General features: G+C 34.9%; 1 protein-coding gene across 18 annotated transcripts; it reads left to right on the top strand.

Moving 5' to 3' along the window:
- The first annotated feature begins 169 nt into the window (after positions 1–169).
- LOC136234957 (disease resistance protein At4g27190-like) lies at positions 170–22,601 on the top strand. Of its 18 annotated transcripts, XM_066024449.1 has the most exons (13): positions 170–786; positions 4,451–4,497; positions 4,585–4,626; positions 4,720–4,777; positions 7,987–8,065; positions 8,210–8,231; positions 8,382–8,563; positions 11,666–14,422; positions 15,791–16,198; positions 17,315–17,809; positions 18,873–19,316; positions 20,371–21,285; positions 21,975–22,601. In XM_066024449.1, exons 5-12 carry the CDS (start codon positions 8,009–8,011, stop codon positions 21,277–21,279), a joined length of 5,274 nt encoding a protein of 1,757 aa, XP_065880521.1. In that variant the 5' UTR covers positions 170–786; positions 4,451–4,497; positions 4,585–4,626; positions 4,720–4,777; positions 7,987–8,008; the 3' UTR covers positions 21,280–21,285; positions 21,975–22,601. The 18 variants fall into 18 exon arrangements, with proteins under 18 accessions (XP_065880521.1, XP_065880529.1, XP_065880533.1 ...); XM_066024450.1 differs by lacking the exons at positions 170–786; positions 4,451–4,497; positions 4,585–4,626; positions 4,720–4,777 and adding exons at positions 4,898–6,623; positions 6,711–7,109; positions 7,339–7,388; XM_066024448.1 differs by lacking the exons at positions 170–786; positions 4,451–4,497; positions 4,585–4,626; positions 4,720–4,777 and adding exons at positions 4,898–6,623; positions 6,725–7,109; positions 7,339–7,388.
- Positions 22,602–27,743: the final 5,142 nt, after the last annotated feature.

Below are 27,743 nucleotides of genomic sequence, written 5' to 3' on the forward strand. Positions count from 1 at the left end.
GAATGGGTTCAGGGCCAGGGACTAAAACCATCAATAGTAGAATATTTGTGCACGCACGCTTAAAAGCTCAATTTTGCGACTAATGTTTATCCACGGTAGTTCCGTCTAAATTAGGAGTGACAATTTCTAACACGAAAACACGATTTACATAAACAATCTGACCGACACTACACGATTTACAAGAAAATCATTTTTTTAGTATTTATAACATATAAAAATAGAATATATATATATATATGAGATAACACAATTTTGAGATGAAATTAACACCTCTAGTCTAAATAATGTTTGTTAGTCAATTTTATTCCCAAAAACGTTAGGGGCGAATATGGATTTTATCCCAATATTATTTAATCTGCTAAAATACCTAACTCGAAATGAGAAGTGGAACTGGAGAAAAAAGATTGAGGAAATGGGTTCTCGAGGAGTAAGCATGTTGATGTCAAGGGCACAGAGAATGAAAACGAAATTGCAATCGGCATTAGAAGCAACTTCAATTGAGATCAACGACGTCTCTCACCAACACGCCGGGCATGCTGCTTTTAAAGGCGATAATGCTGAGACTCATTTCAATTTGAAGATTGTTTCTCCCAAATTCGATCGCAAAACCCTTGTCAATCGTCATCGCATGGTCTATGATGCACTCTCCGATGAGCTACAATCTGGATTGCATGCTCTCTCCATTGTAGCCAAGACTCCTCTTGAAGACCAAGCTGCTGCTACTTCTCCTTCTGCTGCTCCTTCTCATTCATAATCATCGCTCCTCCTGCTATTGAGAGTTCAGTGGTTAGCTCACTTTCCTTTTCTACTTGTTTTGTACTCCTATTCTTGGCATAAAGTATAAAGATCTCCCAGTTTTGATTTTACAATAGCATTGTTGTCAAAATATTAGAAATCTGGTTATAAGATTAACCCCTCTTCGTTTGCTAACTAATTTGACAAAAAAACAGGAAGTTTAGAGATCAAAATATGCCTATTCACTCCTTTTTCCCCTTTTTAATATATATGAAATTCCTTATGTTATTTTCATGATTGTGCTCTGTGTTTGATTGCTTTCTTTTGTTTTAAATAATCATTCAATTACAGTTATAACTTTAGTGGGCGTCCTGAGCAAACTTTCTTACTGGAGTTGATGAATTTAGTTGTCCCAATGGAAAAAATTGTATGTGGGTAAAATGTTAGAAAGGGCGTTAAATCAAAATCCATTTGTCTATTGCCATATTGTTCAAACTTTCTGAAAATTACTGAATATATTTTTGCCAGAAGAAAAAAAGTCGTTGGGGGGTAAATGCCCTAAGTTTTATGTAACTGAGGCCTATATTTTGTGGCTTTTTAGGAGGGCTGGATTTATAAGGACTCTCTATCATGGAAAAGCTTGTTTGAGAGATGTTTGTTAGAGGACAGATGCAATTATACTTGTGATGAAAGGAGTGTTTTGAATGCTTGAGGTGTTTGAATAAATTCAGTTTCCTTCATGTGCCATTTGTTTATGATGTGTTTGAAGACTATGCTAGTTATGAAAGGAGCGTTTTGAATGCTTGAGGTTTTTCTATGCTGTAATTCTAGAGTGAGTTGACTATATATAGCTTTTGTTTGCATCATTAGAAGGCTATTTCATGATTTAATATTTGGACCTTTCAGGTCATGGTGTAGTAATCTTACAATTACAGCAATTTCTCATGTGTAATTGACATCATCATCTGCCATTAACAACAAGTGCACTAGCTGTGTACATTGATTTATTATTTGTCTTGATATCCCTATCATGGCTTTTATTTTTTATTTTTTCTTTTAGATGTCTATATGATTAAGTAATTTAGTATTTCTTATTCTTAAGTGGGAGTCATAGACGGATAATCTATTTCATTATAAAGAACTCATTTTGAGTTTTCATATTACTATGTCTTCATATACTTTGTGGAAAATGGGCTAGTCTTAGGGTCTTTTTCTTAGGCCTAGATTTCTGTAACCCGAATAACGAAAAAAGAGATGTGAGCTTGAAACCTTTGATCTCTTGATATGTCAAGCTTTGACCCTTCTACCTAATTATAGTACTTACTTTGAGGATTCTATATAGAAACCTACACTTCCTCCATCTAAAAGCTGCTTCCTTGCTCCGTAGACCCTGAGCTTAGCTAGGTCCTTCCTTCAATCTCTCTATACTCTAAGTATTAGTTGCAAAATACTCCAACTCTTTCATCTTGACAATAACTACTATGAAACCTTCACTGAAGCTAAATTCAAAATCATAGTTTCAGTTTCGTGTAGATAGAATCTTCTTTCTTGCATCTGTCTCTAGTATAAAGTTTTCAAGCATTTGCGTTATGATGCAATTTTTTCCTTCTTAACATGGTTTTTTGATAAAAGCAGTCCCTGAATGTCCATGAAGCTTTTCGATGAGAATAAATGGCCAACTGCACATAATTGGGTTAAAATCATGGACTTGATTGCTTGGAGAACACGTTCCCATCATGTCTTGGTCAATTTAAAAATGGGAGTTTTTTTCATGAGATTTCCTACATCTTAGATTATTTTTATCAGGATTAAAGCATCTCAAGTTCTCTGAAATTTGCTATATTTACACATCGAGTCCTTGATCTTTTGTTTTGACACATTGAACCATTGTGCTTTATAAAATTATACATAGAGCCCTTAATCTTTTATTTTTACCATAAAAAAACCAATTGAACCAAAAGTTTAAGCTAATAGTTAAGGTCCAATGATAGCTTTTATTATAATCTCGGACACACCCTCTCACGTGAATGCTCTCGAGCTTGAAACGTCTACAATACAGACCCAACTTACTATGTGTTGATATTCTTTTTAATAAATGAGAGTTTTCAGGATTTGAACTCTCGATCACTTGGTAGGTTTTGATATCATGTCAAGGAACCATTGATACCTTAATTAAAGGACTCAATTAGATTTTCTAAAGGATTTAATTTATAGACTTATAACTGATCAGTGGATCAATGTATAATAATAAAAGATGGGGATCTCAATATATTTATATAAGTTTCTAAATGATCAATGATTCAATATGTCCAAACAAGCTAAAACATATTAAAGATTAAGAACCTGAAGATGCTTTGTTCCTTTTTTATAAATAAAGTCATTGAACTTTTATTTTTATTTTAATAAAATCATTCCCTTCATTTCAGACAAAAGAATCACTAGAATAGTGACGTGACAGTCACATTGAAAATGACTCACTCTTATGTATGCCATGACAACCATATGACAACAACAACAACAACAAAGCCTTAGTCCCGAAATGATTCGGGGTCGGCTAACATGAACCATATATTGTGGTTCATGTCAGAAGATGTGGCTAAGTTTTACGCTGGCCGCCACAAACCTACCGCAACCCTCCTCCTTTGTCCGGGCTTGGGACCGGCTGTAAATGCCACCAAGTGACCCTCACAGGCGGAGGTGACAACCATATGACAACAAAAAGTAAAAATTATATTTTTTTATTTACTTAATTCAACAACATGAAACTGTCATGTGACAGATAAAAAGCATATTTCTTTTTGCTGTCACATAGCATACATGTTGCCATGTGGTTGTCATATTATAAGTAATAGTTAGTTCTTTTCAACGTGGGTGTCGTATCACTATTTCAATGATTTTTTATGTCTGAATTGGTTGGGAGGACTTTAATGAAAAATAAAAAGAAAAGTTCAACGACTTTATTGAAACCAAATGAACTTCATTGACCGTTTTGAAACTGACTGTAAACTTAGTGGCCATAAGTGCAAGTTACCATTCTTAAAGCTATTGAAGGTTCGGTCACTCTGCTGAGCTGAGATTCGGTGCTTACTTTGGATCCAGGTATCTCACCTGAGGGTCAAAAGCATCCGAGGTTAATAATATATGGGGTATGTGTATCAACAGTTACTAAAGTCCTTTTTGTGACAATAAAGTCATTAAAGTTTTTTTTCCGTATTAATAAAGTCACTGTGGCATGATGCAATGGAACTCCAACCAAAAAGCTAATGCGGCGACTGGTGGGTCAACCTAAAGTCAACTTTGCTATGTTAACGACATGTCAAATCTTGCTCATAATTTAGCCACGTGACAATCATGTGTCATCCACGTGTTTGAGACGTGACAAATTATTAAATTAAAAAAAATATGGGTCAAATATATTCAAAAGCACTAAAGGTCAGTATTTTATGCCTTGACGGTCACTAAAGTATGTAAAACTTCAAATTAAGAATTTATATAAAAAAAAGTTATTAGGTATTTATTTAATTAAATTTTAAAAATCTTAATCTTTTATTAAAGAAAGTGGGAGAAAGAAACAAAGAAGAAAAAGGAAAAGGGCCCATATAATAATGGAAAGAATTACTTTCAGAAAAGTAAAGTAAAAAGTGTCTCTTTGTAAGTTGAGACATTCTATCCTTTATCTGCTACTCTTCAATTATTGTTTCTCACTCTCACTCAGACTCTCACTCTTCAATTATCGCTTCCTCTCTCAGACTCCCACCCTCAGTAAGTTATTCAATTCAATATCATATTTTTCAACTTAATTATTATATTCCTTTATCTGCTACTCTTCAATTATTGTTTCTCACTCAGACTCGTATAGCTACCTCTCTCAGACTCTCACTCTCACTCTCAGTAAGTTATTCACTTCAATTATCATATTTTTCACCTTAATTATTATATTCCTTTATCTATTAATCAGCTTCACTTTCATCAATTCATACACAGTTTGATTGTTCTTCACCGGTCTCCTCTTCTCATCGATTGGATCAACTTTGATTGGACAGTGAGTTTTTTCTTTCTCTTTTTCTGATTTTCTTTTGATGTGGTTCAGATCTTAAACTAATATTAAATATTATTATAAATCTTGATAATTCTTTTCTTTCCTCCATAAAATTTGTTGGAGATAAATAGTTGACATTTAAAATGTTATATAGATCCTAATTTTATATTTTTTGAAATATTTTTCATATATATATTTTTTTTATAATTAAACAAGTTCTATAACTCTAAAGTAGAGTTCTACAATTATATAAAAGTTTAAGTAATTAATTAATATACATTAGAGAGGTCAAGATTATGTCTAGAAGAAAAGAAAAAAATAAACATAAAATAAATAAATAAATGTTTTACCATTATAAAATAGGTAAAGTGTAATTTTGTCGTTTTAAATTTTATTTAGTCAAATTTAACTATTGACCCTTGTAATTAATATAGTGCATGCCTATGGCTGCTTAGGGTGCTATTTGTCAATGTAATTAATACAAAGTGTGCTCAAGGCTGCTGTAGGGTAGAAATGTTTAGGCTACTTGTGGGGTAAGGATAGTTGACTGTCTGTAAGATAACTAGCTAGTTGTGTATATAAATATATGTCATGTGATACAGAAGAAATTGAGATATAAGATTACAGAAGTTTACATGGTATCAGAGCTTTAGGTTCTCTGTATTCTTGGGTTTGTGTGTTCTGGGTAGTATTTCCCAGGTTTGTGTGTTCTGGTAGAATTTCCAGGGTTATCAGTGAAGGGCTTGAGTCCCTTGTGTATATTTCCAGACTTCAGTTTATCTCACCACCCATCTCAGTCCTCCTTTCCGCCTCCGACCGGCCTGCCTCCGAAATCCGACCAGGTACCGACCTGCGCGTAAGTCCCACGCGCCTCCGTCAGAGAATTTCTCCGCCTCCACGTGACGGCGCGTGCCGCCTCCTTCTAACCTCCGCCTTACCTTTCCGGCGTCGGAATCTAATTTCCGGCCATCCTGTGTGCTCGTCGGCATCAGGCAAGTCCCTTCTCAGAATCAGACTTCCTGGTACTCTTCCTTTTACGCCGTAGTCTTTTTTTTTCCTCCTGGCAGTTCTGTTTCTTCCTTTTAGGGTTTTCCTTTTTAAGTGTACTTTAATTTCAAGTGTATTATTTTTATATTAAAAAAAAAAAAAGAAAAAGAGAGAAACAAAAACAGAAGACAGTAAAAGAAAAGAGAGAAAAGAATTTTCTTTAAAAAAAAGAAGAAAAAAAAGAAAATATATATATTTTTCCATCTAGTTTCATGGCGGAAGGAATTGAAAAGAAAATTGTGACGGAATTTACGTTAGGGTCCTCCAAAATTACGGATAGACAATTAATTGGGAGTCAAAACTATACTCAGTGGCAACGCACTATCCATAGATTTGTCAATAGTGTTGATTTAGAAGACCATTTAACTGGTAATCCTCCGCTTAAAACAAATGCTGATGCTCGGAAGAAATGGTTAATGGAGGATTATAAACTGTTTAATCAAATTCAAAACACTCTCGATCCCACTGTTGATGATGTTGTGACTCATTGTGAGACTGTCAAGGAGTTATGGGAATATCTGGAGTTTCTGTATGCTAACAAAAAGGATATGTCTCATCTTCATATGTTACTGTTAAAGATTTATCGTGCAGAACAAAAAAATCGATCTCTTCTGCAATATTACACTGAAGTGAAACAGGCATACGAAGAAGAGAACAGTATGTTTCCTATTGTGTCTGATGTGAAGCAAATGCAAGCACAAAAGGAGCGCGTTGTTGTTCAGTGTTTTTTGGCAGGTTTAGGTCCTGAGTATGATGTGCCCCGTACACAGCTGTTGACTAGTGGGACACTCCCATCTTTCGCGTAAGTCTACTCTCGTTTACTTAATGTATGTAAGGATGGCGTAATGGCTTCTGGTACGTTGTCTTCTGACACAGTAGCCTTGGTAAGCAATGCTAATCCAGGTCGGCGAGGTGGAGACAATACTCTTCCTAGTGGCCACCGTAGCTCCCCTCGTACTTGTTATCATTGTTGGGGGAGAAGGGCATGTTAAGAAGCATTGTTGGAAACTGCATGGTAAACCACCCCAACACTCGGGACATCACCCTCTCCGAAGGTCGGCAAATGTGGCAACTCAAGGTGGCATCCTTCCAACTCCGTCCTCTGTCACCATTTCTGCCGATGAGTATGCTCGGTTTCAGCAACTTTCTGCGACTTATGATGCAGAACAACCGTCAACTTCAACCTCCGCTTTGGCTGATACAGGTAATCATGTGGCATGTCTCTCCACCTCCTCTCGTAGTTGGGTGATTGACTCTGGTGCTACAGACCATATGACTGGCAACATAGGTATTCTTTCTTCTTTTCAACATCTGGCCAATTTTCCATCTGTTATGTTAGCTAATGGCTCAACTGCTTCTGTAATTGGACAAGGGACAGCTCACCCAACATCTAATATTCCTTTATCCTCTGTTTTATGTTTACCCAATTTTCCTCTTAACTTATTATCTGTCAGCCAACTTACTAAGACTCTTAACTGCTCTGTTGTTTTTTTTATCCTACCTATTGTCTTTTTCAGGATCTTAGGACGAAGAAAATTATTGGTAGAGGGAACCTGGTAAATGGATTGTACGTACTTGATTCAACTTATCGACAAGTGTCAAAATCCATTATCTGCACAAGCACGTCTCTTTTGCGACTTCACTGTCAATTTGGACATCCGTCCTTTCCAGTTTTACTAAAGTTATGTCCTAGTCTTCCACGTGATTCTACTCTGGAATGTGAAGCTTGTCAATTTGCTAAGCATCACAGAGTTTCGTATCCACCGCGAATCAATAAACGTGTCGAGTCTTCCTTTTATTTGGTGCACACTGATGTATGGGGTCCGTGTCCTGTTGTGTCCAAACTTGGTTTTCGTTATTTTGTAACCTTTGTTGATGATTATTCTCGTGTTACTTGGCTTTATCCTATGAAAAATCGTGCAGAATTATTTACTATCTTTTGTGCCTTTCATGCTGAGATTCGCACATAATTTAACAAATCTATTTGTATTTTGCGAAGTGACAATGCTAAAGAATATGTATCTTGCACTTTCCAATCGTATCTTTCCCAGCATGGTATTATTCATCAGACTTCTTGCATTGTTACCCCTCAGCAAAACGGTGTTGCCGAACGTAAGAATCGTCACTTATTAGAAGTCGCTCAAGCCCTGTTGTTTCATATGCAGGTTCCTAAAACCTTTTGGACAGATGCCGTCTCCACTGCCTGTTTTCTCATCAATCGTATGCCCTCTTCAGTCCTTAACGGTCAGATTCCATACTCCCTTCTGTTTCCCTCCTCTTCTTTATTTCCTCTTGCACCACGTGTTTTTGGATGTACTTGTTTTGTGCAAGACATGCGCCCACAAGTCTCCAAACTTGATCCTAAATCCATCAAATGTATCTTTGTAGGATATTCTCGGACTCAAAAAGGGTATCGTTGCTATTCTCCTTCTTTGGGTCGTTATTTGGTGTCCGCTGATGTTACCTTTTTTGAAAACACTCCTTTTTATGGTCTTGAATCAACTCTTTCTGTTGATCCGGCAAGTCCGTCTGACGATAATTATCTTGTTTATACTGTAAGTGAGCAGGTGGTTTCTGTTCCTTCTCGACCAGTTGTCCGTCACGTTTATTCTCGGCGTGTACGTCCTTCAAGTGATGCACCTTCTAGTGCTCCAGTTGCCAGTGTTCCCCCTGCAGTTTCGTCTCCAGATCCTTCCCCATCTTCGGATCCTAGCATTGACCTTCCTATCGCCCTGCGAAAAGGTACCCGAAAATGCACTTACCCGATCTCTTCATTTGTATGTTATGATGCATTATCACCTTCCTCGAAGTCTTTTGTAGTTTCTTTAGATTCAGTTGTTGTTCCTTCCTTCCTCTCTGAAGCACTGAATCATCCTGGTTGGCTCCAAGCAATGAAAGAGGAAATGTATGCCCTTGAACAAAATCATACTTGGGATCTAGTGTCTCTTCCATCTCACAAGCGTGCTATTGGTTGCAAATGGGTGTTCAATGTCAAGTTCAATTCAGATGGTTCTGTTGCTCGGTTGAAAGCTCGTTTGGTTGCAAAAGGTTATGCTCAGACTTATGGCATAGACTATTTAGAGACATTTTCCCCTGTTGCCAAACTCTCCTCCATTCGATTGTTCGTTTCTTTGGCTGCTACTTACAACTGGCCACTTTATCAACTTGATGTCAAGAATGCCTTTTTGAATGGTGATCTACGCGAGGAAGTTTACATGGAGCAACCTCTTGGTTTTGTTGCTCAGGGGGAGTCTGGGAAAGTTTGTAGGTTACGCAGGTCCTTATATGGATTGAAGCAATCTCCTCGTGCGTGGTTTGGACGATTCAGTGCTGCTGTCATTGAATTTGGTCTTCGTCGAAGTGCATATGATCATTCTGTGTTCTACTCATCATCTAGTTCTGGGTGCATTTTACTAGTAGTATATGTTGATGACATTGTAATTACTGGAAATAATGAAACTGACATTATAAAACTGAAAGAATTCCTCGGTACTTGTTTTCAGACAAAGGACCTAGGACAATTGAAATATTTTTTTTGAAATATTTTTTGGGGATTGAAGTTTGCCGCAGCCGTAAAGGGATTTACCTCACTCAGAGAAAATACTGTCTAGATGTGTTAAGTGACGCTGGTTTGATTGAGGCAAAGACTTGTGATGCACCTATGATACCAAATGGGAAGTTGAAGACCGACGATGGAGATTTACTTCCGGATCCTGAAAGATATAGACGAATCGTTGGAAAATTGAACTACCTTACAATCACTCGTCCTGATATTTCCTTTGCGGTAAGTGTTGTAAGCCAGTTCATGTCATCTCCAAGAACTTCACACTGGGATGCTGTTAGTCATATTCTGAAATACCTAAAGGAGACTGCGGGGCGTGGTATACTATATCAAAATCATGGTCATCACACTGTGGAAGGTTTTACAGATAGGCGTTCTAGTACGGGTTATTGTGTATTTATCGGAGGCAACCTAGTATCTTGGAAAAGTAAAAAGCAGACTGTTGTATCTAGATCCAGTGCAGAATCTGAGTACAGGACTATGGCACAAACTACGTGTGAACTTGTCTGGCTACGCAACCTTCTTGGTGAGATTGGATTTGCTCAGATGAAACCCATGAAGTTATGGTGTGATAATGAAGCAGCTATCTATATCGCCAATAATCCTGTATTCAATGAAAGAACAAAGCACATAGAAGTTGACTGCCATTTTACTCGAGAAAAGCTAGAAGATGGCACAATCACAACTCGAGACATCAGAACAGGGGAACATCTATGCTCCAGCTTGAGGGGGAGTGTAATTAATATAGTGCATGCCTATGGCTGCTTAAGGTGCTATTTGTCAATGTAATTAATACAAAGTGTGCTCAAGGCTGCTGTAGGGTAGAAATGTTTAGGCTACTTGTGGGGTAAGGATAGTTGACTGTCTGTAAGATAACTAGCTAGTTGTGAATATAAATATATGTCATGTGATACAGAAGAAATTGAGATATAAGATTACAGAAGTTTACAACCCTAATAGAAACACTAAAGAATTTGACGGAAACAAAATTATTTTGAAAAACACAGGGACAAACAAGTGTAGTATGTAAAATCTAAGACTAATAAATTGTTTATCCTAGTAATAATAGTAAAAGAAAGAAATATTTTGAATCGCAATAATTTGTATCATCTTGAAAATTGTGTATTGAATTTTTTTCTTGCTATTAGTTAGTTTTGCATAAGTTCACTTTTGTATTTATATATTTTCTTGATCTCCATATATAATTTGTACAAATAATAATAATATAATTAATTCAATCTGAATGATCTACAGTTGGAAATACATGAATTGTTAAGTTTTATTTACTTATTTATTTATTTAACACAGATGGAAATTTACTTTCAAAATCTCCTGTGATGTTAGAAAGTAAAAGTTAAAACTATAAAAATACTTATTGGAATTCAAAACAGGAATCATGAGAATTCTCCTGAGAAGATGAGTTTTAGGAATTTGAAATACTTATTGGAACTCCTTGAGAAAGGGGGGTTTTGAAGAAGTGGATTCTCCTTTCGCATCTTTTAAAATTGTTGGGAAATCTCAAATTTAGGAATTTCATGTTGAATTAGAGCTATTTGAAGCTCTAGTGATCTTACAAATGTTTTGACTAACCATTTTTGGAATTTTGGGTCCAAAGATGGTGAGCGGTATCATAGTTTCGTTTTCTTCTTTTTTGATAGCAACATCTCTCCATGTCTTTGCTTTGGAATCTCTCCTAGTAGTTTCTCTTCCTTCATTTTTTTGTGCCATTGGCTTGAATTTTGAAGGTTTTTACGTGTTAGGAAATCAAGAGTGCAAGTTGTATCTCATTTTTAAAGTCAATATCAAAATCATAAATGCTCAAAATTGCTTGTCATCGCGCAAAAATCTGTTTAGATGTAAAGTTTCTAAAATGCCTAGGAAATAAATTATTTTCACAATGATATTCAAAATAAATACACCCCTTGGCCCTTAGGCTTTGATACCAAGCATGCTCATGAATCTAAATATAGGTTTTATTGCACTTTAAACCGATCCTATATGCTGAAATTTCTTTTTTTTTTTTCATTTTATATTCAGTTATTCACTTTCTGAAAACAATTGTATATATTTTCATGTTCTTGATTAATAGCTATAGTTTGTTCTGTTGTCTTTATAAAATAATTTGCTAAAAGTTCAAAAATATCAATAGAATAGATACTTCTGACATTCCGTTCGCGTATAGTACAATCTAGCATCTTATTTTCTATTTTAGCAATATTTACTTTCATAGAATTCATATGTAATGAGTTACTATCAACTAAACCTTTTGTCATTTATTTCAGGTCTTGGTCATAGACATGGAGTTTCTTACTGCCATTGTATCCTCAATTGCTGGAGAAATTGCCAAATATACGGTAGCCCCTATCGGACGGCAGATAGGCTACTTGATTTTCTACGACCGTAACATCAACAATCTGAAAACAAAGCTACAGAAGCTTCATGATAAGAAGACTGGAGTAGACCTACAAGTAAATCATGCTGAAAGGAATTTGTACGATCCTCCTCCTGAGGTTAAAACATGGCAACACCAGGTTGTTACTGTCCATGTAGAAGCCACAAAGTTTCTAGAAGATGAGGAGATTGAAAGGAAGAAAAGATGCTTCAGTGGTCCATGTCGAAATCCAAAATCACTTCATTCCTTGAGTAGGAAAGCTACCAAGATGAGTCAAGATGTTGTTGCTCTGCTTGAAGATGCTGAGAAATTTCAGTTTAGTGAATTTGCTTGTCCACGTCCTCCACCAGCTCTGGGATCAACGTTCCATACTGAAGGCATCAAGGATTTCGGTTCGAGGGTATCGCTTATGAAAGATGTATTGAAGGCTCTGATGGATGATAATTTGAGTATGATAAGTATCTGTGGATTGGGAGGTGTCGGTAAAACCACAATGGTAAAGGAGATAGTTAAAGTTGTTGAAACCCAGAAGTTATTTGACGAAGTTGCAATGCCAGTTGTGTCCCAAAATCCTAACTTGAAAAAGATTCAAGGTGACATTGCGTCTTGCCTCGGATTGGAACTTAAAGACGATACTGAGAAGGGAAGAGCACTTAAGCTGCATGAAAGAATTGCCAATAATGAAAAAAGGATACTTTTGATATTGGATGATGTTTGGAACGAGATAGATTTCGAGGAAATAGGAATCCCTGCAGCTGATGAGAGTAAGATCAAGTGCAAGATTGTTTTGACTTCGCGAAGGGAAGATGAGTGCAACAAAATGGGAAGCCAAAAGAATTTTCGCATCCATGCTTTATCAAATGCAGAAGGTTGGGATCTATTCAAAGGGATAGCATTCGCAGATGATTCCGTTGATAACCAGGATTTGCATCAAATGGCAAAGCAGATTGCTGCAGAATGTGATGGCTTACCTATTGCCATTGTTACTATTGCAAAAGCATTAAAGAAAAAGAGGGAAAGTGTTTGGTTCGATGCACTGAATCAACTTCAGAGGTCTAACCTCAAAGGCGTCTCAGGGATGGGGAAAGTGTATTCGAGGCTTGAATTAAGTTATGATCTCTTGGAACGTGGAGAAGCCAAGTCATGCTTTTTGCTTTGCTGCTTGTTTCCTGAAGATTATGATATTCGAGTTGAAGATTTGGTTAGATATGGAATGGGTCTACGGTTGCTTGAAAACATCGAAAGCATCCAACAGGCAAGGCATAGAGTTCATGCGCTTGTTGATGAACTCAAAGATTCATTTTTGTTGCTTGATAGCGATAAAGATGACCATGATCAGTATGTCAAAATGCATGATGTCATTCGTGATATGGCCATATCTATTGCCTCCAAGGAGAAGTCATATATTGTAAGTTGCAATGATGAAATGAAAAAGTGGCCAGAGACAGATAGGTATGAAGATTGCCATGCAATTTCGTTACGGTGTAAACAGATGAAAGAGCACCCTTCCGATTTGAACTGCCCAAAGCTTGAACTTGTACGACTTCAATACCAGAAAGGATTGAAAAGGCTTCCAGATAACTTCTTTAAAGGGATGAAAGAGCTCAAAGTTCTGGATTTGGATATTCCATCGCTGCCAGATTCACTTCCTGTCCTAGAGAAACTTCGAACCTTGTATCTTTCTGACATGGCAGAGATTGGAGATGTTAGAAACGTAGAAATTCTTACAATTAGAGACGAATGTTTTCCAATGATACCGAAGGAAGTAGGATCAATGGGAAAGTTGAGGTTGCTCGACTTGCGTGGTATGTCACGACTTAGATACATTCCAAGAGGTGTATTATCAAGGTTGTCCAGTCTTGAAGAACTATATGCAGGCAGCTTTATGGAATGGGAATCCTCTGTATACTATGATAGTGATAGTAGTGTTGAATTTGAGGAAGATTATTGTGGTATTGGAGGCAAAGTCAACGCGAGCCTCGATGAATTAGAATCTCTGCCTTTAACATCACTACAAATTTCTGTACCGGAACCATCCGTTTTGCCTACAGAGTCTGTCTTGAAAAATCTAGCTAGATTTAGAATTGTTATAAAGATCAATCTTTTTGCAGAGGGAAGAACACTAGGTAGTATGGATTCAGAGAATGGGTTGAGACTTGAAGGGGATGCGAGCGCGATTAAAAGGAGTGGGATATGTGTACTGCTGAAGAAAACTGAAGATCTGATATTGTACAGTGTGAGGAATTTGAAGAGTGTGTGGCATGAGTTAGAAAATGATGGTTTTCCACAGTTGAAGTGGATATCAATAGAGGAATGTCGGACATTACAACACTTGGTGAACATAAGCCACATCTCAAGTAGTTCACAGCTCCCATGTTTTAGTAACCTAAGAGACATAACAATAGCATCATGTGACAATTTGAACTACTTGTTTCCAGTGTCCATGGCTAGAAGATTGAGTCAACTCCGCAGGATATATGTATATGGCTGCCAAAGAATGGATGGATTGTTTTACGGGAAGGAAGAGGATGATGAGGTTGAGTTTCCTAATCTAATCAAATTGGAATTAAAAAGTCTGCCCGAACTCAAAGGTTTGTTGGTAGACATGGATAATGCAGCCACCAACTCATCCGTTATTCCTGGCAAGGTACATTTCTACCGAGAAATTCTACTAAACTCCTAGAGTAATACACTCAATCAATTAAAAAGAGGGATATACACTCTCCCCATCCAGGAGTATTGTAGAATTTCTACTTACCTACCAAGTATTTCATGTTCTCTTTATTAATTATTCATATTTGTACATTATATAAAGGGTTAAGGTACAAAAATACCCTTAACGTTGACAGTGGAGAGCAATTTTACCCCTGACGTCTAAAAAGGTGCAATTTTACCCTTAACGTTGGCAACAAACAACAATTTTACCCCCACGTTGATAAGTTGGGTCAACTTGAGAAATAATTTATCAAATTGTGTCTTTACAGTCATAAATCGTGTCATTTCCACTGTACGCGTACTCTAGTTTATCACTCACCATTAATAGATCACAAAGATATGTATACACAGTGAAAAAAATTAAAAAATTATAATGTGTGCTGTATGAGTTGGATAGAAAAAATCCATATATTTTGTCGAATTTAAAAATATTGATCTTTAATTTTATTATGAAACTACAAAAACGAAAAAGATTAGAACCAATTAATACGCAACTGATGTAGAATACGGGAACAAAATGTCTGCCTGGTTTAATAATGTTTGAAATTGACCCAATTTGCCGATGTTTGGGGTAAAATTGCACAATTTTAGATGTTAGGTGTAAATTGCTCTTGACGGTCAATGTTAGAGGTATTTTTGCACCTTATCCCTTATATAAATTAATTATCTATATGATCTTATTGCACATAAAAGGGGTCATTATGTTACTAAAGTGCAAAGTTCAGGGAATTTAAAGTCCGGTTTTGAAGTTTAGGGATTATAAAGAAGGTAAGGGAAAAGTTGAGGGACCATGGATATAATTTACCCCCACAAAAGTTAAACCGTCACTGTTTTTGCTGATATCAAATTTTCAATGTATACCAAATGGTTTTATCATTTTAAAATTTTAGTTTTATATGATTTTAATTTTATAATTCAATTCTTAGTTGTTTTATGTATACTGGAGTGTTCACATGGACCTTAATGACCATCTAGTATTTGTTTTCACATATAGATCTAGACTTATTAAATTCTAAAGCTTAGTATTTGCTCTTTATACCTGATCATTTATACTTTACATTAATAATTAAAAGGGTCAACACAGATTAAATTGAAGTGTTATGATGATTTTTTGGGTAAATTACATTCATTGTCCTTGAACTATAGGGCTATTGACAACATAGCCCCTGAGCTTTATTTCTTGACATAAAAATCTCGTAACTTTGCATTATCATAGCATTGAAGTCCCAGTCGTCGAAAATCCATTAAAAACTTCGAACCCTCTTTTTATGTTTTGTTATTATATGTGAATTTCCAACAGATGTCTATATCATTTCTGTCACGTTGGATACGACTCTCAAATCTGCAAGAGCTTGTGATGGAACGTTGCCATTTGGTAAATGTGGCATTTTCGATCTTTGTTGTTGAGCAATTAGTTCAGCTTAAAACTTTAAAAATTAGATATTGCAAGCAGATGGAATATATTATTGGAGGCGAAGATGTAGAAAAACATACAAGAACAAGTAGATTGGTGTTTCCAATGTTAATATCTATCAACATTAGTGATCTACCAGAACTGGCAAGTTTTTGTCAAGACAGTAACTTTTTCTGGGATTGGAACTCATTGAAGGAAATACAGATAGATAAATGTCCCAAGATGAAGACATTAGTTGCACAAACTCAAATCATCCCTTCAACATCAAATCAAACTGTTGCTTCCATCAAAGAGGTATTAGCCTTTTGCATTTTGACTTTTAGGTGAGGGGCCTTAAAGAAAGGCCCAAGTTGAGATTCCATGGGTGTATTTTAACCCTTACATGTTGGGTTAATTACACATGTGGTCCTCCAAGTAGGGCTTGAAATGGGCCGAGCCGCTCATGAGCGGCTTGGTGTTTGGCTCGATTTATAAACGATCGAGCTTGAGCACGGCGAAGCTCGGATCGAAAGCTCGTGAACACGCTCGATTATAGGTTCATGAACAAGCTCACAAGCTAGCTTGGTTATAATGTTCATGAACACGCACAAGCTTGGTTTAATTATATTTTTAATAATAATATTTTTATTAAGGGTGAAATGTAAAACAACTTAGTATTATGTAAACTTTAGTTTTGTAGATTTCAAAACTATTTAGTTTTGTGTTAATGAAATTTCAAATCAATATAATTAATGAGTTGATAATGAGCGAAGTTCATGAACTGAATTAACGAGTTTAACGAGCTGCTCGCGAGCAAAGCTCGGTAACAAGCTCGTGAACAGCTTGTTAACAAGCTCGCGCACAGCTCGTGAGCAGAATGTTGATCGAGCTCGTGCTGGTCAATTTTCTGAAGAGCCGAGCATGAGCAGGTCAAAGCTCAGCTCGACTCGACTCGATTACAACCCTACCTCCAAGTATAAAGAATGGGAACACCAATGCCATAAAACTTAATTTCTTAACATAAAAATCATCAAATATTAAAAAAACAACCTAGTTTGGCCTTTCTAAAAACAAAATGGAAGGTGTCTAAAAGCAAAATATTAAAAAAACAACCTAATTTGGCCTTTCTTGGTTCTCTTGATATGAGAAATCAAAAGGGAGGGGATGAATGCAACTGACTCGGTTGAGTGTTGGTGACATGTATTTTTTTATTATTTTTTAATCCATGTAAAAGGACTACAGGATAAATCAAATGTAAAGTTGGATGATTTTAATGTTAAGAAATTAAATTTGGTAGCATTAGTATTCCATTCCTGATACTTGAAGGACTGGGAGTGTAGTTATCCATATTTGATAGCTCATTTCAAATAGCATGATTTTTTTGTTGTTGTTGACACATGTTTTTGCATCTTATATTACTTATTGTGATAGGTAATACCAAATGAATCTCAAACACGGACTGAGTCTTCGTCTTCCCATAGCTCAAGGAATTGGCATGTAGAGTTGGTTTCTATTTTATTTTGGTCATCTTGGATACGACTTTCAAATCTGCAAAAGCTTGTATTGGGGGGTTGCAATTCGCTGAAAGTGATATTCTCAATCTCTGTTGCTGAGCAGCTACTGCACCTTCGAACTTTAACTATACAAGTATGTAAGGAAGTGGAATATATTGTTGCAACTCTTCCAGGACAAGAAGAAGAAGAAGAAAAACATACAAGAACAAGTAAATTAGTCTTCCCAATGTTAACATCTATACACATTTTTAATCTACCTCAGTTGGTGACTTTCTCTGCTGACGCTCGTGTTTCCTTGGATGGGCATTCATTGAAAGAAATACAAGTACATTACTGTCCTAAAATGAAGACATTAATAGCACTCAATCAAAGCACTTCAACATTAGATCAAAGTCTTCTTTCCATCAATGAGGTTTGCGTTCTGATTTTGAATAATTTTTATAGTTCAGGTTCCGTTTACTTGGCCTAAAAAACCATTTCGCCTGAATTTACTCAAAGTTACACCTATTGACCCTCTAAACTTACTTAAGTTAATTTCCTTAAAGTGATCTATTGGCCCTGAACTTATTTGAAGTGATGTGATACGCACTTTAACTTGCTCAAATCACCTCTTACTCTGCCACGTAGCTTTAATCATGTCATCTTAAACAAGTTCAGAGGACTAACGAGACATCTTTAATGTTCAGGGGTCAATCGGGTTTTTGGCCCCCCTGAACTTGGACTAAAAAACTGATTGACCCTCTGAAGTTTAAGGATGTAGCATTAGCCGATTCAGGGGCTCAAAAAACTGATTGACCTCCTCCATGATTAACTCCCTATTTGTGGGGCAGAGTAAGAGGTGATCTGGTCAACTTAAAGCGCGTATCACTTTAGCTAAGTTTAGAGGGCTAATAATTCAATTTAAGCAAGTTCAATAAGTAAGTTCAGGGAACAATGATGTATCCATAGATAAAGATGAGTTTTTCCCTCTGTATGTATCTTTGTTTTTATATCATTATATCTTGAAGTGAATAAAGATATTCCTGGAGTAAAATTGTAGAAAATATTTATCGTCTAGGCAGTTATGATAGTATTTTGTACCTGAATCGGTGGCTCACTTTTTCTAAAATAATAGGGAAGAGGACCGAAACATGTCATTGAAAGATCTAGTATGTACCATACCTGGACAATAGTTGGAGTCAACGACTCTCATAGGGCTCTGTAGTGGAAGAACCAAAAACTCAGAGGGTCAGTGGACCAAAATTGAGTGAGAAAACATATATTTTTTTGGGATTAATAATCAGTGACGGAGAAATCTATCGTAGTTCGATCTGTACTGCCAAATTTGTCATAAATTCTGTAAATAACAAGATTAGGGACGAGATTTTATATTAGCGACATAATTTTTGTGATAAATCCAATTTTTTGTTACTTTTCCCTGGAATTGGGGGGGTTGACGGAATAATTAACCTACCATTTTTACAATTTTAATGCAGATGCTATTCAAGATTGCGCCAGAATCTAAAGGATCTCCATCTCTATCTGTAGAAGAAGTGGATGTTCAAGACTGTGTGAATTTGTCTAATCTTTTCTCCTCGGATGTGGCCAAACTTCTGGGGAAACTACAACGTTTAAAAGTAACAACATGTGAGAAGATTGAAGAGGTTATTTCAAAAGGAAATGAAGAAGCAGTTGACAAAATTGCATTTCCTCAGTTAAAGTCAATGGAACTAAAGGGTTTACAAAACCTTCGGAGTTTCTACAATGGGATTCATCCGGTTGAATTGTCGTTTTTGAAAGATTTACAATTTGATGAATCCAATTTTCAACTGAAGATTTTCTTGTTCGAATGCTCGCTGAATGTAAAGGAAATGTGCATAAATGGAACCGATTATTCAAAAATGGGAAATCATTTCACCAATGATACCATAAAAGAACAGGTACAATCAGCTAACCTTTTATTCAACATTTTACTTAGTTCAATTTAATACATAATTACACATAAACTTCCCACTTTTTCCTGGGAACTTATATTTGGATCTATATCACACCTACATTTGTCAAATTTGGACATCTGACACTCTTATTTGCTGATTTGGTAGACTTCATATTAAGTCGGCATGGCACCGTCAAGTCAAACTTCCCTTTAAACATGTTTCATGCCATGTCAGTAAATAATGGTGTTCAAATTGACAAGTTTAGATGTGTTACAACTTACAAGTCCAAGATAAGTTCGGAGTGCCAAATGGTAAAAAGTGACAAATTTAGATGTGCAATTATATATCAAGCCATTTAATTTTCTCTCATAAGAAGAAACCATATATATATATGTTAGCGATTCATCCTTTAAACACCCAAAACTTAGTTTTAAGCCCCTAAACTACACAAGTTTGTGCAATTGAACCCACATTTTTTAATTCTATTAAACTCTTGATCTTTATAGTTGAAACTTATTGAACTTTTTCTAATCCAAACAATTTGTGGAAGTGAACCACGGAAGACATGTGATGGAGTTGAAAAAAATAGGCTCAATAGATTCCGATTATAAAGTTCAAGGGCTCAATAATCCCGACCCTTCAAGATTAAGGACTTGACAAAAAATATTTAAGTTTTGAGGGTGTAACGAACGAGTCCTGGGTGGGTGGATTTTGGGTAGAAGGCCTGCTAAACGAACGACCTTAAGGATAGTGATGGTATAGGAATGAACTTACTCCCACGTTGGAAATGGAGAGAGAGTTAGTGGGGTATATTAGTAAGATGTGTTTCTAATACATGCAGACATGTTTTAAATGGAGGGAATGAGACTTGGGTCAGAGCGGACAATATCTAAGTGACGCATTTTACTGGTTGTTATAGTTCTTTCTTACTTCCACCGCTATCCCTTAGAGCCGCTTCTTGCTCAGGCCTTTTACCCGGTGCCACCTACTCTGGACCGGCTCGTTACAATAACAAATTTATGAAATTCAGTCTTAAAAGTATGTTTCTTTTTTGAAGATGTTGAACAAAGTAAGCATATGCTGCGTTGAGCATTTCCTGATTATGTGTCAACTGCCACATGAAGACTCAAGTAGTATTCGAGATTTACTCTTTACGAAGTGTGAGAAATTGTTGGATGTCATTCCTTGGAATTTGATTACAAGTCTTCAAAAGTTAGAAAAGCTTGTTGTGAAGAAATGTGATTCGGTAGAGAAAATATTCGAGTATGAAAGAGTAAATACTGAAGATCAAACAAGTATTACAATATTCTCTCATCTTGAAGAAATTACTCTGGAAGATCTGAAAAATCTCAAGCATATATTCAACAAGATTCCAAAAAGAATTCTGGGGTTTCAAAAGTTAGAAAAACTCGTCGTGAAGAGATGTGCTTCAGTACTTGAGCTATTCGAGTTCGAAGAAGAAGAAAGTGTCACAACATTTTCTCATCTCGACACTATTATTCTGGAATATCTGGAAAATCTCAAGCATATATTCACTAAAATTCCGGACAACATCGTTGGGTTCCAAAAGCTAAGGAAGTTACATGTTGAAAATTGCAACAACTTGAGAAACATATTCTCAGTATGGTCGGTAAAGGGTCTTGTACAGCTCCAACAACTAGAGGTAGCGTTTTGTACGAGGTTGGAGGAAATAGTTGCAAAACAGGAAAAAGAAGAAGAAGAAGCTATTGTGTTCCCAAAACTGAGGAGTATTAATGTTTTATCTTGTCCTAAACTTGAATGTTTTTACAGTGGAAAACGTGCCATTGAATTGCCAGTACTGAAAAGCTTGAGCATTTTCAGCTGTGATGCTATTCAGACTTTCTCAAATGGATTATTGAGCACTCCAAATCTGCATAAAATAGCAATTGATTTTATGAATCATCCTTGTAATGGAGACCTTAATGCAGCCTTATCAAGCAAGTAGAAGAAGGTACACTCTATTACTTAACATGGTTTGTTCTCATTTCATTTGCGTCTGAAATGGTATCTTTTACAACTCGAAATAAGGTTTTTACAGTTTCTCTATAAAAATTCAAATGTAGATGAAGTGGATAATGCTCTATTAACCAAGTTCTATGTTCAAAGCTCATTTTTCAGAAGCTTAATGTGTTAATTTGAAAGATGAAGGGCTCAATCCACCAAAATAAGAATGATTAGAGGCCTCTAGATGTTTTTTACCAAAATTCTAACATACTTTTGGGTGCATGTGCTTCCATCCAACAAGATCTCCCATTGGATGGGAGCATATTGTCACGGACACAGTCTTTCACTACCCCTGTCAACTGTGTACTGCCGGATGAAATCATGCGGGATGTGACAATATGCTCTGGGAGTACATTAGTCAGGTTTTGCACAACTAATGCACCATAGTTGGTACAAAAGTATGAATATATACCATCTTATGACGATCAATAATTTATCACCTACAATCAAAGAATTAGGATGTAAGAAATTATTTACCTATAAAAACGCACGTTACATGTACATTTCATTGGACAAAATATTTATATTGGTTTCAAAAGATTTGATGTTAAGCAGTTAACTAAACTTACCAAAAGAGCTTACAGCTACAATTAAAACCTCAAAGTTAACTGATGTCTATAATTTGTGGCTTTTTAGGGGGCTGGATTTATAAGGACTCTCTATTATGGAAAAGCTTGTCTGAGAGATGTTTGTTAGAGGACAGATGCAATTATACTTGTGATGATCAGTTGACCATTTTAATGTGGTTGTTATGCTTTTTTTTTTTTAAATTAAATAATTATTCTATTATTAATTTTTTTAATGAAAGATTGGGACGCGATTAAGAGGTTAGACATCCCAACTAGGTTGGCACCCCTAACGCACTTAACCAATCCTGAATATTATTAAAAAAAAAAAAAGAAAATTACAAAAGGGGAGAAAATTAAAGGAAACGAATATGAGCAACATTACAAAGGTCATCGAAAACATGAAATTGCAGTGGTCTACATTGTAGATTTGTTTCTATTCATAAATTCAGTTTCCTTCATGTGCCATTTGTTTATGATGCGTTTGAAGACTATGATAGTTATGTAAGGAGCGTTTTTCTATGCAGCTATTCTAGACAGAGTTAGCTATTTATATAGGCGCTTTTGTTTGCATCATTAGGAGACTTTTAAAATTTTGACCTTCAGACCATGCTGTAGTAATCTTACATTTGTAGCAACTTCTTGTGTGTAATTGACAATCATCATCTGCCATTAATGATAAGTGCACTAGTCGTATGCATTGATTTGAGTGTATAACATGTTATTTGTCTTGATAACCCTATCACGGATTTTCTGTTTTCATTATATTTTATTTTAGATGTCTATATGATTAGTAATTTAGTGTTTCTTATTGTTCGGTGGGAGTGATTGACTGATAGTCTATTTCATTATGAAGAACTCATGTTTGTGTTTTCATATTACTATGTCTTCATATGCTTTGTGGAAAATGGGCTAGTCTTAGCTTCTTTTGCTTAGGCCTAGATTTCTATGACCTGGACAATGAAAACAAGACGTGAGCTCGAAACCTTCGATCTCTTGATAGGTGGGTAAATTACATACGTGGTGTATAATGTTTGCTCTCTTTCATAATTTGGTGTATAATCTTCAATTTTGCACACAAAGTTGTACAACCTTTTGGTAACTTTCCACTAAAGTGTAAACCGGTCAACGCGTTACGTCAACAATTTGACCTCCATAAAAGTAAAAAGTTGACCAGTCAACGTGCCACATCAGCAATTTTGACTTTTATGAAGATCAAATTGCTGACGTGTCGTGTTGACTTCGCATTGACCGGTCATAATTACCGACTGTAGTCACTGTATATTTTAGTGGAAGGTCATCAAAATGTTATACAGTTCTGTGTGTAAAATTGAAAGTTTTACATCAAAATGTGAAAAATGACAAAGATTGTACACCACCACATATGTAATCTATCCTAGTTCAACCTTTGAACCTTTTGAATAATCATATAATCATAGAACCTTTCTAACTTTGAGGATTCTATATTGATTGAAACCTACACTTCCTCCATCGAACTCCTGATTATATTGAGATCTAATCATAGTATCTTACATCAATTGTTGTTGCATGTCCTTCCTTCAATGCCTCTTTGTACTCAAAGTCTTAGTTGCAAAACACTCAACTCTTCCATTTTGACAATAACTACTTTGAAACCTTCACTGAAGGTAAGTTGGCAATCATGGTTTCAATTTGATAGTAGATACTCTTCTTTCTTGCATAGATTTATTTTTCCATCTTAACATGATTTTTTTTTTTTTTTTAATAAAAGCGGTCTTGAATGTACATGCAAGATTTTTGGTGAGAGTAAATGGCCAATTGCGCATGATTGGGTTGTGATCATGGACTTGATTGCTTGCAAAATATTGGCTTAATACATCATTTGCTCCCCGAACTTGTCAAAAAAGGTTGATTGACCTCATGAACTTTCAAAGTGTCTCGATAGCCTCGTGAACTTGCATAAAATGTTCATTTAGCCCTCTGAACTTGCGTAAAATGTAATCAATTAATCGTTCGGTTGCAAAAAGTAAGTTAAATGCGGGATATGTATTGTACACGTCTTAGATTGTTATTACATAATTCATAAAATATATTAAAAAGGAAGTTCTTAATTGCAAAACTATAAACTTTGTTTTCCCTAATATTAGAACCGTATATCCCGACCTTCATCGTTTTGCTCTTTTAAAGACGTATTCAATACATCTTTCGCATTTAATTTACTTTATTTTGTGCAATTGAGTGATTAATTGATTACATTTTACGCAAGTTCAGGGAGCTAATTGAACATGCAAAATAACACGACAATCAGTTTTGACACACTTACTTGTAATTCAAAATGGATATTGACCATAAGATTCTAATAAACCTAGTTCTAAAAATGAATTTGTTTATTCAGGGTTCATGTAAATATTATTGATGAAGATCAAATAATAAGATGATAAGATGATAATCCGTTTTGAAGCACTTGCCTACCGTCCAAATGGGTATTCACAATTTATAAAAAGACAATCTTTTGATACGATCCATTTGATATATATAGAAACATGAGGGAAACATATTTAAAGCATGTTTGTAGTCTAATTAGTTTCAATGTGTCAACCAGAACTACTTATGGAAGGATTCTAAATTTGAGTTTATTTTGACGCATATGGATGATACGATGGAAAGACTTTTTTTTTTCTTAATGTTAAATGCAGTAGGAACGTGGTAGCTTATAAAAAAAGACTTTACACTAATATCAAATAAATAGTAAAGATTGTTTTTTCAGACTTGCTCTTTGCTTTATTACAATACTAGTTTTTGGCCCGTGCGATGCACGGATTTATCTTAATATATAAATATTAATAAAAATACAATCTAATAATTACAATTAATGACATAAATGTGTTATATAAATTAAATATTATTATTTGATTTTCACATTTACTTTAAATAATATTTTTATAGATAAATATAATAATAAAATAAAAACTAATATATTATATATTATATTATATTTTTTATCAGTAAAAAAGGAGGAAGTGACACCTCAGTTCCATCATTACTGTTTTATATTATATATAGATAGATATGTAAAGAATTAGAGAGATTTTAGGGATTAATTTAAATTCTGTAGTACTCTTAGATATATGGGATAAAATAATCTTTTTATAGATAAATATACATAATAAAATTAAAATTAATATATTAAATTTTTTATCACTAAAAAAGGAGGAAGTGACACCTCAGTTCCATCGTTACTGTTTTATATTATATAGATATATAGATGTGTAGAGAATTAGAGAGATTTTAGGGATTAATTTAAATTCTGTAGAACTCTTAGATATAGTACGGATAAAATAATCTTTTTATAGATAAATATATATAATAAAATTAAAATTAATATATTAAATTTTTTATCACTAAAAAATGAGGAAGTGACACCTCAGTTCCATCGTTACTGTTTTATATTATATATAGATGTGTAGAGAATTAGAGAGATTTTAGGGATTAATTTAAATTCTGTAGAACTCTTAGATATAGTACGGATACAATAATCTTTTTATAGATAAATATATATAATAAAATTAAAATTAATATATTAAATTTTTTATCACTAAAAAAGGAGGAAGTGACACCTCAGTTTCATCGTCACTGTTTTATATTATATATAGATTGAATTTCTTTATTTCTGATTCCTTTTCTTATTTACATACAAATTCTTTCAATTGAATAACACTAAAGACACGCTCATAAAAAAAAAGTTCATAAATAACGAATGTCAACCAAATGCACGACCATGCAATACAAGATTGTTGGGCTTTTGGAGATTAAGAGATAGGCTCAACTGCAACGATGGGTCCAACTGCAGCGATCCAACTCCGTGGGCGATTAAGGTTTCTTGAGGAGTATAAATGTAACCTCTTTCTCTGTAATCCGTATCTCTTTCATTATAGTGAAATATCCTGGTTTGGTAGTGCCCCTAGACGTAGTCATTCATATTGAGTGGCGAACTGGGTAAACAATTCTTTTGTGTTTGCTTGTTTTTTGTTTATCTTAATTTCATTTATTCCTAACAAAGATGTAGTATAACAATGGAACGCTTTTACGATGATATTAAGATAAAAGGAAAGTTTAAAGGAAGCTATCAATTTTGGGTTATTAATACAGAGAGATGTGAACTCCATTAATTCATCCTAGCATGGAAAAAAAAAATACTTCAATCATCCAATATATTATGACTAGAACTAGACCAACCCGTTACTTATATATACACTTGCAACATGCTTAGTTCTTGTCCGATACAATTTTGCAAACAATATAACGGCACTGTCCCGCCTATTACTTTGCTTAATATGTCGTTTGCAACGGTTGTAGTTCATGCACGTGACAAATAGTCAAGCAGTCAATCTAATATGACCGGCCAATTTGTATTTGTATTAGTTTGATTAACGAACCGTTACAAATTCTTGGAATGCTTAAATTTTGTAATAGGGCTTCAAAATAAACCGATATAAATATACAGAAAGATCAAATAATATCGAAAGCTAATGTTGCAAGCAACTAATTTTACAACTATGTTATTTGATTATATATACAATAATGCATAAACTAATCCAACAGATAGAACATTTCAAACGAAAAAAATAATTTTATTAGTTTTTTCGCGGATAAGGAAAGATGACACAGCTGACAATAATCATACAAAATAGAAAACTTATAGCAAATATGTACTTAATGAATTTTTGTTTAATACAAAAACACCATTCTTGCGTAAATTAATTCATGTAATGTAAAATGTCAAATATTAGTAGATTTTAGACCCGTTTGTTTTACCTACTGTTTGCTGTTGGAAAAACCTGATTTTCCAAATACTTAAAACTCATTTTGAAGTGGAAAGACAAACAGTAGCATGAAAATGAGCAATCAAACACCTAATTCTTATAAGTAAGAAAATGCTTAATACATCGTTTTTCTTTTGAGCTTGTTCAAAAAAATTGATTGACCTCCTGAAATTTCAAAGTATCTCGATAGTCCTATCAATTTGTATAAAATATTCAATTAATCATCTAAACTTGCGTCAAATGTAATCAATTTATTATTCCATTATAAAAAAGTAAGCTGCATGTAAAAATGAGTTATACGCATCTTAAAATGTCATTACATAATTTATAGAATAGATTAAAAAAGTTCTTATTGCTCAACTATAAAACTTGTTTTCTCTAATATTAGAACCGCATGCCCTATCGTCTTACTTTTTTTTTTAATGTGTGCAACACATTTTCCGCATTGAATTTTCTTTTTTTTATAATTGAATGATTAATTGATTATATTTTACGTAAGTTTAGGAAGCTAATTGAAATATTTTAAAAGTTGAAGGGCCAACCGTTGGACAAGTTCATAGCAAATGATGTATTAGAAAAAAAAAAAGTACAAGCTGAGGGTATTTTTGAGAAACCAACCCTTGGTATCTCATTCTGTTCAAGGCCTTATATGTCAGCAGGTACTCCAACTTGTCCAAAATAGCATATTGGCTCCCTGAACTTTAAGAAGGTCTCATTAGGTCCTTCAACTTGCTTAATCCGTAACGTTTAAACACAAAAAAGTCCACCTGTCATATATTATCAGAACGTGTGTCTCTCCATCAAAGACGAGCGCGTGAATTGTGAAAAAACAAGCAATCGTAATATTTTGTAATCCCCAATTTAAAATCCCAAACTCCATTTACAATTTTCGATGTTTCCATATGGATTCTTCCTTCCATTTTGCAATTTTTTTCCTTCTTTGTTCTCAATCTCTAATTTCTTTCCATTTTGGATTTAGTTTCTTTCAACAATAAATTGCTGTGATTTTTTCATGCTGCGAGTTCTTCTTGCCGATT

The sequence above is a fragment of the Euphorbia lathyris genome, chromosome 7, assembly GCF_963576675.1.
Source record: "Euphorbia lathyris chromosome 7, ddEupLath1.1, whole genome shotgun sequence".
NCBI lineage: Eukaryota > Viridiplantae > Streptophyta > Magnoliopsida > Malpighiales > Euphorbiaceae > Euphorbia > Euphorbia lathyris.

Coding starts and splice junctions, on each gene's coding strand:
- LOC136234957 (XM_066024449.1), top strand. CDS start 8,009: ATGCCGTCTCCACTGCCTGTTTTCTCATCAATCGTATGCCCTCTTCAG. Junction 8,066..8,209: donor GCCCTCTTCAGTCCTTAACG/GTCAGATTCCAT, acceptor GTATCTTTGTAG/GATATTCTCGGACTCAAAAA. Junction 14,423..15,790: donor CATCCGTTATTCCTGGCAAG/GTACATTTCTAC, acceptor AATTTCCAACAG/ATGTCTATATCATTTCTGTC.